Source organism: Salmo salar, chromosome 28, assembly GCF_965601325.2.
Source record: "Salmo salar chromosome 28, fSalSal1, whole genome shotgun sequence".
NCBI lineage: Eukaryota > Metazoa > Chordata > Actinopteri > Salmoniformes > Salmonidae > Salmo > Salmo salar.
The window spans coordinates 15,862,347-15,876,374 of NC_138318.1; the positions used below are offsets into that span (position 1 = coordinate 15,862,347).

At 42.3% G+C, this 14,028-nt stretch overlaps 1 protein-coding gene across 1 annotated transcript in view; it reads right to left on the reverse strand.

The window, feature by feature from the left end:
• Positions 1-8,376, reverse strand: part of LOC106589515 (uncharacterized) — a 29,043-nt gene extending 20,667 nt beyond the window's left edge. Inside the window, exon 1 of the mRNA XM_014179598.3 lies at positions 8,203-8,376. Within this exon, the coding sequence (XP_014035073.1) occupies positions 8,203-8,230 (28 nt within the window). The 5' untranslated portion in view covers positions 8,231-8,376. The remainder of the gene's footprint in view (positions 1-8,202) is intronic.
• Between the last annotated feature and the right edge of the window lie 5,652 nt (positions 8,377-14,028).

Genomic DNA, 14,028 nt, shown 5'->3' on the forward strand with positions numbered 1-14,028 from the left:
TCACCACGATTTGCCTTTTTCTTTGATACCAGTAAGTATCAGATTCTGTCTCATAGATCTTGTCTGTATGTGAAGTAAGGCTTCTCTCAGAAAGAGGTTCTCCTTTTTGAAGTTCCTTAACATGTTTCCATCTTATTGACTGTACCTTTAAGCTTGTTTGTTTCCTTCATTGTCGCAGCTTTTGTGTCACTCATCTTGAGGCTCGCCTTCAACTTCTTTATAGATTTACTGACTAATTCAACTATGCCCAGTTTATCATCAGATCGGTTTCCACCCTTAGCATTCCGGGTGGTGAAAAAGCATAAATTGTCTGTGTCCGTTGAGTCGCCACATGTTCTTTTGGGGATTGGTTCTCCATGTTTCTCGGTCATGTTTGGTTGGTTTATTTTGGAAGATACAATTCTCTAGCTTTATTTGTTATCCAGATTGAAGGTTATTACACGAGTATGTGGAGTGAAGTGCTAATATTTAGTCAGAGTTTGAATATTACGTTTTTATCTGGAAGCGATCTGCACCGCTGTGTTCAGTCCGCTCCTTCCATGGCAGACTAACCAGGTGAAAGCTATGATCCACTTCAAATCAGTGTATATGAAGGGGAGCACACAGGTTAAAGAAAGATTTTTAAGCCTCAAGACAATTGAGACATGGATTGTGCATGTGTGCCATTCAGAGGGTGAATGCGCTTGAAAGTATTTAAGTGCCTTCAAACAAAGTATGTTAGTAGGTGCCAGGTGCACCGGTTTGTGTGCGTCAAGAACTGCAATGCTGCTGGGTTTTTCCACACAACAGTTTCCTGGGTATGAAGTACGGTCCACCACCCAAAGGGCATCCAGCCAACTTGACAACTGTGGAAAGCATATAGACAACAGGTACTAGCATCCCTGTGTAACACTTGACACCTTGTAGAGTCCATGCCAACAATTTTTATTTTATTTAACTAGGCAAGTCCGTTAAGAACAAATTCTTATTTACAATGACGGCCTAGGAACAGGGGCAGAACGAGAGATTTTTACCTTGTCAGCTTGGGGATTCGTTCTAGCAACCTTTCGGTTACTGGCCCAACGCTCTAACCACTAAGCTACCTGAAGCCCCCAATTGAGGCTGTTCTGTGGGCAAAAGGGGGTGCAACTCAATATTAGGATGGTGTCTCTAATGTTTGTATATTCATTAGCTATATCATAGCTATTTTGTAAATGATAAATAGCTGCAAAAATGACAAGTTAATTAGTGGGTGATGGTGATTTCAGAATCAAAGTGAGGGGGACAAAAAAGTCTACATTGCCCCCCCTAATCTGACAGTGGTTGATGCCTAGTCTCCCTTACGGCTCTGATAAGGTGCCTACATAGTATACGCCTAGGTCATTCATTTTGCCCATTCTAACATTCCACCAAACAGTAACTGAATGCCTCTGTCTGTCTGCTTTATAAATGACTCGCTGTCTGTCGGAACTAACCATTTTCTTGAACGGGGAGGTGTACCTAGAAGGTAAAAAAAATAAAAATGTTAAAAAACTTTTGGAAACTTGCCACTGAGCGTACACCATTTACACACAGAAGTAGGGCTGGGCGATAAATCAATAGAGGGAATTATTTCCTCAATAACAATATAAAAACAATATTAATTTGATGTCGATATAGAATAATTATGTACAGCAGTCCATTTCACCTCTGACGCAGCAGGAACGTGCGGAGAAGTGACAATATGCACGTGGAGAGGTATACGACCACTTAAAAACCACTTAGCACCTCGAGTGATGGAGTCGCCACTTAAGCCCGAAAAATGTGTGATGTAGGCAAAAACAGTGGCAGTGAGCCATGGAGAAGGAGCAGCTTCCAACAAAGAAATTGATTTTAAAAAAGGGTTAAACTGTTTCAGTTATTTGGAAGCGGTTTGGCTTTTTGAAGTCCGACAAAGAGCAGAGCAATGTTCGGTGCAAATTGTGCCGTAGACAGGTGGCTACCAAGTGTGAAGCAAAATCACTCTTTGGAACATGCAGAAAGCTTGAACCACGGTATTGATAAACGTCCCTCAAGCACCAGCCAATCTAGGGATGTTTGCCCGAAGCAGTCAACACTGACAGCGTTTATGCCCTACGAGCAAACATCGAAAAGACATCACAAATGCTATTATACATTGCATTGCTAAGGACATGCTACCAATTAGCAGTCAAAGGTTTCAAGAGGCTTATCAATTTAATTGACCCCAGGTACGTGCTCCCTGGCCGCAAACATTCCTCTCACACTGCCTAAACTCTACGCCAAGTGTAGGGAAAAAGTTGAGGAACAGCACAAGACAGATTACGTATTTTGCTACTACTACCGATCTGTGGTCTAGTGGCACGTCAGAGCCTTATATTAGCCTCACTATGCGCTATATTGACAAAGAGTGGAATCTTCGAAATAAATGCCTTCAAACATCATACTTTCCCGACAACCACACGGGTGAAGCTATAGCAGAGGGGCTCATTGACGCCCTCACCTCCTGGGGACTAAGTCAAACCTGATGGTGAAACAGAGCTCACCCAAACCCATCAAAACGTTGGTGATGGACTATCTGAATGAGAAATATGATGACCTAGCCACAGATGACCTCCTGGACAAAGCCTCGTTGGTCGACCCTCGGTTTAAAACACATTACATCAAAGGTGGGCCACATTAAAGCAAATGCTGTCAGAGATGGTCAATGAGGGACATGAAAACCCAAACCCAGCAAAGGGAGACGTTGCTGCTGCTTCACCTCAACTGCCAGCTAAAAAGAGAGTCACCGGGCAGCTTTTTCAAAAAGCCATGCTCCACCACCATAGGTCTTACTGAAATCCAGCTGGTAGAAAAGGAACTCAGCTGCTACCTTCAGTCTCCTGATGCTGACAGTGAAACCAATCCACTGGACTGGTGCAAGTCTCTCCAAAAAAATCTTTTCCCTATGTCAGCCACCTGGCAAAGTGCTACCTGTGCATTCCTGCGACCAGCTCCCCCTTCAGAGCAGGTTTTAATCACAGGTGGCAACATAGTGACCTTCCATAGGGCAGCTTTAAAGCCAGAGACCATAAACAGACTTGTCTTTCAAGCTTGTACCTTGCAAGACAACTACCCCAACTTCAACTGTGATGTGCCATTAGTCTAACAGTTATAATACATATTGACTTGCACTATTATTTTTTATTATTTTTATTATTTGTTGTTCATAACTTGTAAGGGTTTATGGCTTTAAAAAAAAAAAGTGGAGTTAATGTTATTTGTGAGTTCTACTTCTGACAATGAATAAGAAACATGAAAGCCTTCGGTTTGTTGAGGCAGGCGTCTTTAGCAGAAATTACCCTTTTAAACATTTGATTAAAATTGTGAAATTATCATTAAAGCTAGAGACAGTAGACAGACTTGTCTTTCTTGCTTGTAAGACAACAACTACCCCAACAAACTGATGTGCCATTAGGCTAACAGTTTTAATGCATATTGACTTGCACTATTTTTATTTCTTTCTCATGACTTGTAAGGGTTTACCTTTAACACATTTGATTAATATCATGATAATTATCGTTATCTAATTTAAAAAAAATATATATATATATATAAATCACCCAGCCCTACACAAAGTCAAGGTCAGACAGATCCAGCTCAGAGGACCAGCTCATGAGCTCCAGCAGTAGCAGATTGTAAAACTATAAATGGAAAATGAATGTGTTCATGCAACAAATGTTAGAGAACGACTCGATGCGGTTCGATGCACTAATCAGCTTTTTGTTAACCCGCACCCAATTGCTAAAAGCCCATCTATATAAGTAAGTGAAAAACTGAGGCCCCCACCAGACCCTAACCCACAAATATAGAAAATGCGCTGTACGCTACAGTCAGAGATGGAACGATCAGTGATTTTTCTTTTACCTAATTTAGATACATTTCTGATTATAATTTCAACAATTGAGTTATTGACAGAGACCATTGAACAAAACAAGGCTACCGCCAATTCATGTTAATACGTTGAAAAAAAATAAGACAAATTGCTGAAACCAATCAGAGTTCGGAACATGAAAGCCAATTATCTCAATCATCTTTTTGCAGATAGAACCTTTGTTCCAAGCTCTCAATGTTGGTCAACTGTCTATAATTAGATAAATGCAGCTTCGCTTCTGTCATTACAGGTTGTCCTAGAAGACTAAATGAATCCTTGCTCACCAGGAATAATGTCTTAAAAGCAATAGAACGAATGTGTCAATCTAGTTGACGTGAGAACGCAATATTTATTTTGTTTTTAAATAAAATAATTGTGCAACATTTCCAAATTGACATCTGTTTGACCCGTTGTAAGGAAATAGAAATCTGTGAAAATGACCCATCATGTTTCTGATAATATTTAAGTTGATAATATGATAAGCTGATATTTAATATTTAAGTTAAACTTCTATGACGCTGATAAAGACAGGGACCGTCGGTAGAGGTGCCGACTGCTAATTCGCATTCGCTCAAGATGCTGAAAGAACACTCCACTCCTGTTCCAGTCAAAATGTACACTGAACAAAAATATAAAAACGCATGGTACCAAGCATTGGTCCCATGTTTCATGAGCCGAAATAAAATAGCCCAGACATTTTCCATGCACAAAGGTTATTTCTCAAATGTAGTGCACACATTTGTTTACATCCCTGTTAGTAAACATTTCTCCTTTGCCAAGATAATCCATCCACCTGACAGATGTGCCATATAAAGCTGATTAAACAGCATGATCATTACACAGGTGCACCTTGTGCTGGGGGGGCAATAAAAGGCCACTAAAATGTGCCGTTTTGTCACACAACACAATGCCACAGATGTCTTATGTTTTGAGGGAGTGTGCAATTGGCATGCTGACTGCAGGAATGTCCACCAGAGATATTGCCAGAAAATGTAATGTTAAATTTCTCTACCATAAGACGCCTCTGACATTGTTTTACAGAATTTGGCAGTACAGCCAACTGAATTAACAATGAACACTTATTTTAAATTAATATAATACATCAATAAAAACAATTAATTCTCAAATAAATAATAAAACATGTTCAATTTGGTTTAAAAAATGCAAAAACAAAGTGTTGGAGAAGAAAGTGAAAGTGCAATATGTGCCATGTAAAAAAGCTAACGTTTAAGTGCCTTGCTCAGAACATGGGAACATATGAAAGCTGGTGGTTCCTTTTAACATGAGTCTTCAATATTCCCAGTTAAGAAGTTTTAGGTTGTAGTTATTATAGGATTATTTCTCTCTATACCATTTGTATTTCATATACCTTTGACTATTGGATGTTCTAATAGGTACTTTAGTATTGCCAGCCTAATCTCGGGAGTTGATAGGCTAGAAGTCATAAACAGCGCAATGCTTGAAGCATTGCGAAGAGCTGCTGGCAAACGAAGTAAAGTGCTGTTTGAATGAATGCTTACGAGCCTGCTGCTGCCTACCACCGCTCAGTCAGACTGCTCTATCAAATCATAGACTTAATTATAATATAATAACACACAGAAATACGAGCCTTAGGTCATTAATATGGTCAAATCCGGAAACTATCATTACGACAACAAAACTTTTATTCTTTCAGTGAAACACGGAACCGTTCCGCAACCTTCAATGTTATGTCATAATTACGTAAAATTCTGGCAAATTAGTTCGCAACGAGCCAGGCAGCCCAAACTGTTGCATATACCCTGACTCTGCGTGCAACGAACGCAAGAGAAGTGACACATTTTCCCTAGTTTAATATTGCCTGCTAACATGAATTTCTTTTAACTAAATATGCAGGTTTAAAAAAATATACTTCTGTGTATTAATTTTAAGAAAAGCATTGATGTTTATGGTTAGGTACATTCGTGCAACGATTGTGCTTATTTCGCAAATGCGCTTTTGTTAAATCACCCGTTTGGTGAAGTAGGCTTTGATTCAATGATAAATTAACAGGCACCGCATCGACTATATGCAACGCAGGACAAGCTAGATAAACTAGTAATATCATTAACCATGTGTAGTTAACTAGTGATTATGTTAAGATTTATTGTTTTTTATAAGATACATTTAATTCTAGCTAGCACCTTACCTTGGCTCCTTGCTGCACTCGCAAAACAGGTAGTCAGCCTGCCACGCAGTCTCCTCGTGGAGTGCAATGTAATCGGCCATGATCGGTGTCCAAAAATGCCGATTGTTATGAAAACTTGAAATCGGCCCTAATTAAATCGGCTATTCCGATTAATCGGTCAACCTCTAATCCCTACCACTCGTCTGACATCCCTGGTCCCCTATACAAGCATAGGTTGTAGAAAATCCATGCCATGTACATGTTAAATATGTTTCCTGTCTTCTTGAAGACGTAATGATTTATATAGAAAAATATAAATTGAAGAACAAACATTGAGCTAGAGGTAGTTTTGTAAGTGTTGCAAAAAGGCAACATTGGTATTAAAGGGATGTAAAACAGACAGGGCCACATTCATATATTGGATAGGCAGGTTAGATTGTTTCACTTCCAAATTCTGCAAATGTGGACAAGCAAAAACGTACAGCAACATTGATGCCCCCACTACATACACATCAAAATAACATTTGTATATATTTTTTTAAACAAAATGAGTGGCTTATGAGCTCAGAGTACTGCCATTGACAACCTAACTTCACCACTTTCATGGTGAAGTAGTAAGATTGGAGGTTCTCTCCAAATTAAGCCAGAAAAGACAACCCAAATATTACTAGATGTAAGATAGGTGTCCTCCATACATAGAAAATTCACAAAATAGTTGATCCTTTCAAAAAATGTTTTTGATTGCAAAATACACATTAGTTTCTCATTTGAAAAACATTCTTGAATACAAAAATTGGGATTGGTCAAGTTGATCAATTTGGCTATCAGACCAAATGTGACTTAATTTCAGATTTAAATACCATTAATGTTTTCCATCACATGTAAATGCTTTGGATCCATTTTCATGTTAAAATCACATGAAAATGGATCCAAAGCATTTACATGTGATGGAAAACATAGAATAGAATTTCAGGTTCTTAACACACATTATTTCTACCGTTAAAGCCCAAACATTTCCAGAAAATTGTTCTGCAAACCTAATCAGAGGCCTATTATATGCATTTCTAAAGGGAAATACATTTTAAAAAAATAAAGATTAATACTGCTGTTCATAACCAAGTGGGAAGTCCTAAATACCAGTCGGTTACAGGGCTCCCGAGTGGCGCAGCGGTCTAAGGCACTGCATCTCAGTGCGAGAGGCTTCACTACAGACCCTGGTTCAATTCCAGGCTGTATCACAACAGGCAGCGATTGGGAGTTCCATAGGGTGGCGCACAATTGGCCCAGTGTCGTCCGGGTGAGGGTTTGGCCGGGGAAGGCAGTCATTGAAAATAAGAATTTGTCCTTTACTGACTTACATAGTTAAATAAATGCAAGTGCTTGGAACTCACTGATTGGCTAATGGCCAACAAGCTGCGTCAACCATAAACTAAAAGTACAGCTATCACTCCTGTAAACAAATTAGTGTTCAAAATCCATATTAATACATAGATTTTTAAAAATAATGTTTTGTTGTTGCATTTAACTGCGGAAAATGCTGTTCAGGTAATTTCCTTAATAGGTGAAGTCAAAGGTCACCATGTGGGAGAAGTCAGAGCTCAGGAATGATAATTAGTAGTAATTACCAGCTGGAGGGGCGTTCAGGTGGATTTTTCCCTGTTTGTGTTATTAAATACCTCCTTCCCACTTCACTTGGTTATGAACGCAGGTTTAAAGTTAAATAAATACAATTAAAGGTGCGTTTCCCTGCTCAGGCATTACATGCGTCAACCAATGGTTGCATGCTACATCATCAACTGCGCAGTCAGGCAACAGATTGCTTTAACAATGGTTAGCTGACAAGTAAAATACCATTACGGGCGTTGTACGATCTGGCATGCGTCCGCAACGCCGGGCAAAGGTTCGCGGCCTAACTCTGAGGTTCAGATGTATTTGCTGCCTAAATCAGGTCGGAACAGTCTGGTTCAGCCAATAGTATAATATTGCCAATACATGACTAGGTAGCTGTATTTATTTGGTAAGAGAATAAGCTAATAAATTAAAAAAAGCTATTCCCTAAACTTAGCAAATAGAAAAGGAACTTCACTGATAACGTTAGCTACTATAGCTAGCTTGTCTGTACTAACTAGCTAGGATCAGAATGATTACAAATTGTACTGCATTTTACCATTTTTTACTGAAATGTGTCCTCTCATCGTGCGATCCAAGCTGCAGTCACGTCTATACTTAAGAACTGGGGTGACGTTGTAAGGTTTATGAAAGTTCTTGAATGTGAAGCGCCAAATATTTTCCTCTTCCTTCCTGGAAGCGGGTCATTGCTAGAAGGGATACAATTTATGTCGACGTGATGTCAAATTCCCGCGAGAGTTTGAAACTTGCCTGCAAAAATTGGGACTTCGAAATATTCAGAATAATTCCTTATCCTGAAAAAAAATACAAACGTAACATGTAAAGTGTTGGTTTCATGAGCCGAAATAGAATATCCCAGACATTTTCCATATGCACAAAAAGCTTATTTTCTCTCAAATTCTATGCACAAATGTGTTTACATCTCTGCTAGTGAGCATTTCTCCTTTGCCAAAATAATCCATCCACCTGACAGGTGTGGGAAATCAAGAAGCTGATTTCAACAGCATGATCATTACACAGGTACACCTTGCGCTTGGGACAATATAAGGCCACTATAAAAATGTGCAACACAATGCCACAGATGTCCGTGCCCAATAATGTTTGTACCCTGTTTTGTGTTGCTACCATGCTATGTTGTTGTCTTAGGTCTCTCATTATGTACTGTTGTATGTTTTGTCTATATTTTTATTTCATTTATTTGTATTTTTAATCCCAGCCCCCATCCCCGCAGGAGGCCTTTTACCTTTTGGTAGGCCATCATTGTAAATAAGAATTTGTTCTTAACTGACTTGCCTAGTGAAATAAAGGTTAAATAAAATCAATAAATAAAGATGTCTCAAGTTTTGAGGGAGTGTGCAATTGGCATGCTGACTGCAGGATTGTCCACCAGAGCTGTTGCCAGATCATTGAATGTTAATTTCTCTACGATAAGCTGCCACCAACGTCGTTTTAGAGAATTTGGCAGTACGTCCAACTGGCCTCACAACCGCAGACTGCGTATATTTCTGTCAGTAATAAAACCCTTTTGTGGGGAAAAACTCATTCTGATTGCCTGAGCCTGGCTCCACAGTGGGTAGCCTTGCTACCAGTTGATAACCATTGCTATGAATGCTAAGAAGCCAACCTTACTGAAGCATATATCACTCGTTGGCCTATCCCTCTGTGCTGACACACAATCCCCATCAACATGGACACCCCTAGAGTTGACACACACAACTTTATCCACTGAAACTACACAATCCTCTATCCCATGCATCTTCAGAAGACTTCCCACATCTTGGAATCTCCCTCCTACAAACTGCTGCCGCATGGCCATAAACGTTGCACCTGAAACAGCACAGTGGATTCGGCACAAAAGCTCTAACAGGATGATATATCCTAACATGACTGTCTGGTAAAGACTGACTCAAAAGAACTGTTAGTGACTCCTCTGTTTCACCACGCTCAACGCCTGGTCTGCGTCGCACCAAACGGCAGGCATCACAAACACCAGGAATCTTCAACTTCAATTGCTCCACCTCCACACATAACACTACCCCAGAAATCACTCAATTTAATGGCGCACTGTTACTAAGAGCAAAGCAAGAAATAGATATTAACCCAAGTTGCGTAACACAGAGCACCTGCTCCCTCTGGTCAGAAGAAACACAAAATAAATACAGTATCACAACAGGTTACCTTCACTGATTCAACTGCACCCAAGTCCTTTCCCACTCACCCTGAAACCACAAATGGATCTGCCAAAAGGCAAGGATACGCTTTGTCCAAAAATGTCACTCCTACTGGACCAAATTATTCTATATCATGGCCATTGATGCCAGGCTCAGGTTCTGAGCTCTTCACCACACCTTCACTTAACTCGCCTTCATTCACTTCCATTTCACCTCCAGAACTCGGTCTGGTGCACGGCTCACTCTGTTTGCACTTGACACCAATTTTCTTCAACAGTCCATCTCCATTTTTAGCACTATCTTCCTCAAATTCAAATCCAACCTCTGCTTTCCTCATTCTATTCGACCTCTTTTCCCTTCCATTCTTCCTCAGAAATCCACCTTTCTTTGTCCCTGTCCCAATACTCCTCTTCTCCCGACTTTGCTTGCGGCCCGGTTGCATCCTGATGTAACTTCATCTCAAAATAGTCTTGCTCACCTCGAAATCTCTCCTCTACTTTGAGCCAGAAGAGATTGACATGCATGTTACATAAATCAAATCAAAGTTTATTTGTCACATGCACCAAATAAAACAGGTGTAGACCTTACAGTGAAATGCTTACTTACAAGCCCTTAACCAACAATGCAGTTTTAAGAAAATACCTAAAAAAAAAAAAAAGTAAGAGATTAGAATAAAAAATCATTAAAGAGCAGCAGTAAATAACAATTGCGGCGCTATATACAGGAGGTACCGGTACAGAGTCATTGTCAATGTGCGGGGGAACCAGTGTCGAGGTAATTGATGTAATATGTACATGTAGGTAGAGTCTGGGTAGCCATTTGATTATCTGTTCAAGAGTCTGGGGTAGAAGCTATTTAGGAGCCTCTTGGACCTGGACTTGCCACTCCGGTACCGCTTGCCATGCGGTAGCAGAGAGAACAGTCTATGACTAGGGTGGCTGGAGTATTTGACAATTTTTAGGGCCTTCCTCTGATACCGCCTGGTATAGAGGTCCTAGATGGCAGGAAGCTTGGCCCCAGTGATGTACTGGGCCGTACGCACTACCCTGTGTATTGCCTTGCGGTCAGATGCCGAGCAGTTGCCATACCAGGCAGTGATGAAACCCGTCAGGATGCTCTCGATGGTGCAGCTGTAAAACCTTTTGAGGGTCTGAGGACCCATGCCAAAACTTTTCAGTCTCCTGAGGGGGAATAGGTTGTCGTGCCCTCTTCACGACTGTCTTGGTGTGCTTGGACCATGTTAGTTTGTTGGTGATGTGGACGCCAAGGAACTTGAGGCTCTCAACCTGCTCCACTATTGCCCCGTTGATGAGAATGGGGGCGTACTCAGTGCTCCTTTTCCTGTAGTCCCCAATCATCTCCTTTGTCTTGATCACGTTGAGGGAGAGGTTGTTGTCCTTGCACCACACGGTCAGGTCTCTGACCTCCTCCCTATAGGCTGTCTCGTCGTTGTCAGTGATCAGGCCTACCACTGTTCAGAAAACTTAATGATGGTGTTGGAGTCGTGCCTGTCTGTAGAGTCATGAGTGAACAGGGAGTACAGTAGGGAGCTGAGCACGCACCCCTGAGGGGCCCCCGTGTTGAGGATCAGCATGGCAGATGTGTTGTTACCTACCCTTACCACATGGGGGCGGCCCATCAGGAAGTACAGGATCCAGTTGCAGAGGGAGGTGTTTAGTCCCAGGGTCCTTAGCTTAGTGATGAGCTTTGACGGCACTATGGTGTTGAACGCTGAGCTGTAATCAATGAATAGCATTCTCACATAGGTGTTCCTTTTGTCCAGGTGTGAAAGGGCAGTGTGGAGTGCAATTTAGATTGCACCATCTGTGGATCTGTTGGTAGGGTATGCAAATTGAGTGGGTCTAGGGTTTCTGGGATAATGGTGTTGATGTGAGCCATGACCAGTCTTTCAAAGCATTTCATGGCTACAGACGTGAGTGCTACGGGTCGGTAGTCATTTAGGCAGGTTACCTTAGTGTTCTTGGGCACAGGGATTATGGTGGTCTGCTTGAAACATGTTGGTATTACAGACTCAGACAGGAAGATGTTGAAAATGTCAGTGAAGACACTTGCCAGTTGGTCAGCGCATGCTCGGAGTACACGTCCTGGTAATCCGTCTGGCCCTGCGGCCTTGTGAATGTTGACCTGTTTGAAGGTCTTACTCACATCTGCTGCGGAGAGCGTGATCACACAGTCGTTCGGAACAGCTGATTCTCTCATGCATGTTTCAGTGTTACTTGCCTCGAAGCGAGCATAGAAGTTATTTAGCCCGTCTGGTAGGCTCGTGTCACTGGGCAGCTCCCGGCTGTGCTTCCCTTTGTAATCTGTAATAGTTTGCAAGCCATGCCACATCTGACGAGTGTCGGAGCCGGTGTAGTACGATTCGATCTTAGTCCTGTATTGATGCTTTACCTGTTTGATGGTTCGTCGGAGGGTGTAGCAGGATTTCTTATAAGCTTCCAGGTTAGAGTCCCACTCCTTGAAAGCGGCAGCTCTTCCCTTTAGCTCAGTGCAAATTTTGCCTTTAATCAATGGCTTCTTGTTGGGGTATGTACGTACAGTCACTGTGGGGACGACGTCCTCGATGCACTTATTGATAAAGCCAGTGACTGATGTGGTGTACTCTACAATGCCATCGGAAGAATCCCAGAACATATTCCAGTCTGTGCTAATAAAGCAGTCCAGTAGTTTAGCATCTGCTTAATGTTAGTTATTCGTGTACATTTAAGGGCCAGCCATGCTGCCCTGTTCTGGGCAAATTGTAATTTTCCTAAGTTCCTCTTTGTGGCACCTGACCACACAACTGGACAGTAGTCCAGATGCAACAAAACTTGGGCCTGTAGGACCTGCTTTGTTGATAGCGTTGTTAAGAATGAGAACTTGTTCTCAATTTGCCTACCTGGTTAAATAAAGGTGAAAAAAGAATGCAGAGCAGTGCTTTACTATGGATAGACCTCTCCCCCTGTTAGCTACTGTTGCATCAATATGTTTTAAACATGACAGTTTACAATCCAAGGTATCAGACCTCAGGATAAGACCCAGATACAGACAGTTCGAATCACAGATGTGTATTAACAAAACAGGGGGCGGGCAGACGACAGTTCAAGGGCAGGCAAAGGTCAGTAATCCAGAGCAGAGTCAGAAAGGTACAGAACGACAGGCAGGCTCAGGGTCAGGGCAGGCAGAGGTCAGTAATCCAGGGCAGTGTCTGACAGGTACAGAATGGCAGGCAGGCTCAGGGTCAGGGCAGGCAGAGTGGTCAAAACCGGGGCTAGAGAGAAACAGGAGTAACGGGAAAACATGCTGGTAGGCTTGATGAGACAAGACGAACTGGCAACAGACAAACAGAAAACACAGGTATAGATGCACAGGGGATAATGGGGAAAATGAGCGACACCTGGAGGGGGATGGAGACAAGCACAAGACAGGTGAAACAGATCAGGCTGTGAGACAGTGTTACTCCAAGCAGTTTAGTCTCCTCAACTTGCTCAATTTCCACATTATTGTCACAAGTCAGTTGTGTGGAGGTGAGGATGGAGTTAGGCGCAGGACACAGAACTGAGTAAAAATAACGTAATTTACTCTGAAACAAGAATATACCAAAAATCCACGCAGGGGTAATAACACTAACACAACCGACTAACACAAAACAAGAAACAATCACGCACAAGACATAATGAGAACCAGAGGGTTAAATAGGGAAATAATCATAACATAATGGGAACCAGGTGTGAACAATCAAGACATAACAAATGGAAAAAGAAACGTGGATCGGTGGCAGCTAGAAAGCCGGTGACGACAACCGCCGAACGCCGCCCGAACAAGAAAAAGCATCAACTTCAGCGGAAGTCATGACAGTACCCCCCCCCGACTCGCAGCTCCAGCAGCGCGACGACACCGGCCTCGGGGACGACCCGTAGGACGAGGCGCAGGGCGATCTGGGTGGAGACGGTGAAATTCCTGCAACAGGAAGGGTCCAGTATGTCCTCCACCGGCACCCAGCATCTCTCCTCCAGACCGTACCCGTCCTACTCCACGAGATACTGAAGGCCCCTCGCCCGACACCTTGAGTCCATGATGGCTCGCACAGTACACGCCGGGGCCCCCTCGATGTCCAGAGGGGGCAGAGGAACCTCCCGCACCTCAGATTGCTGGAGCGGACCAGCCACCACCGGCCTGAGGAGAGACATATG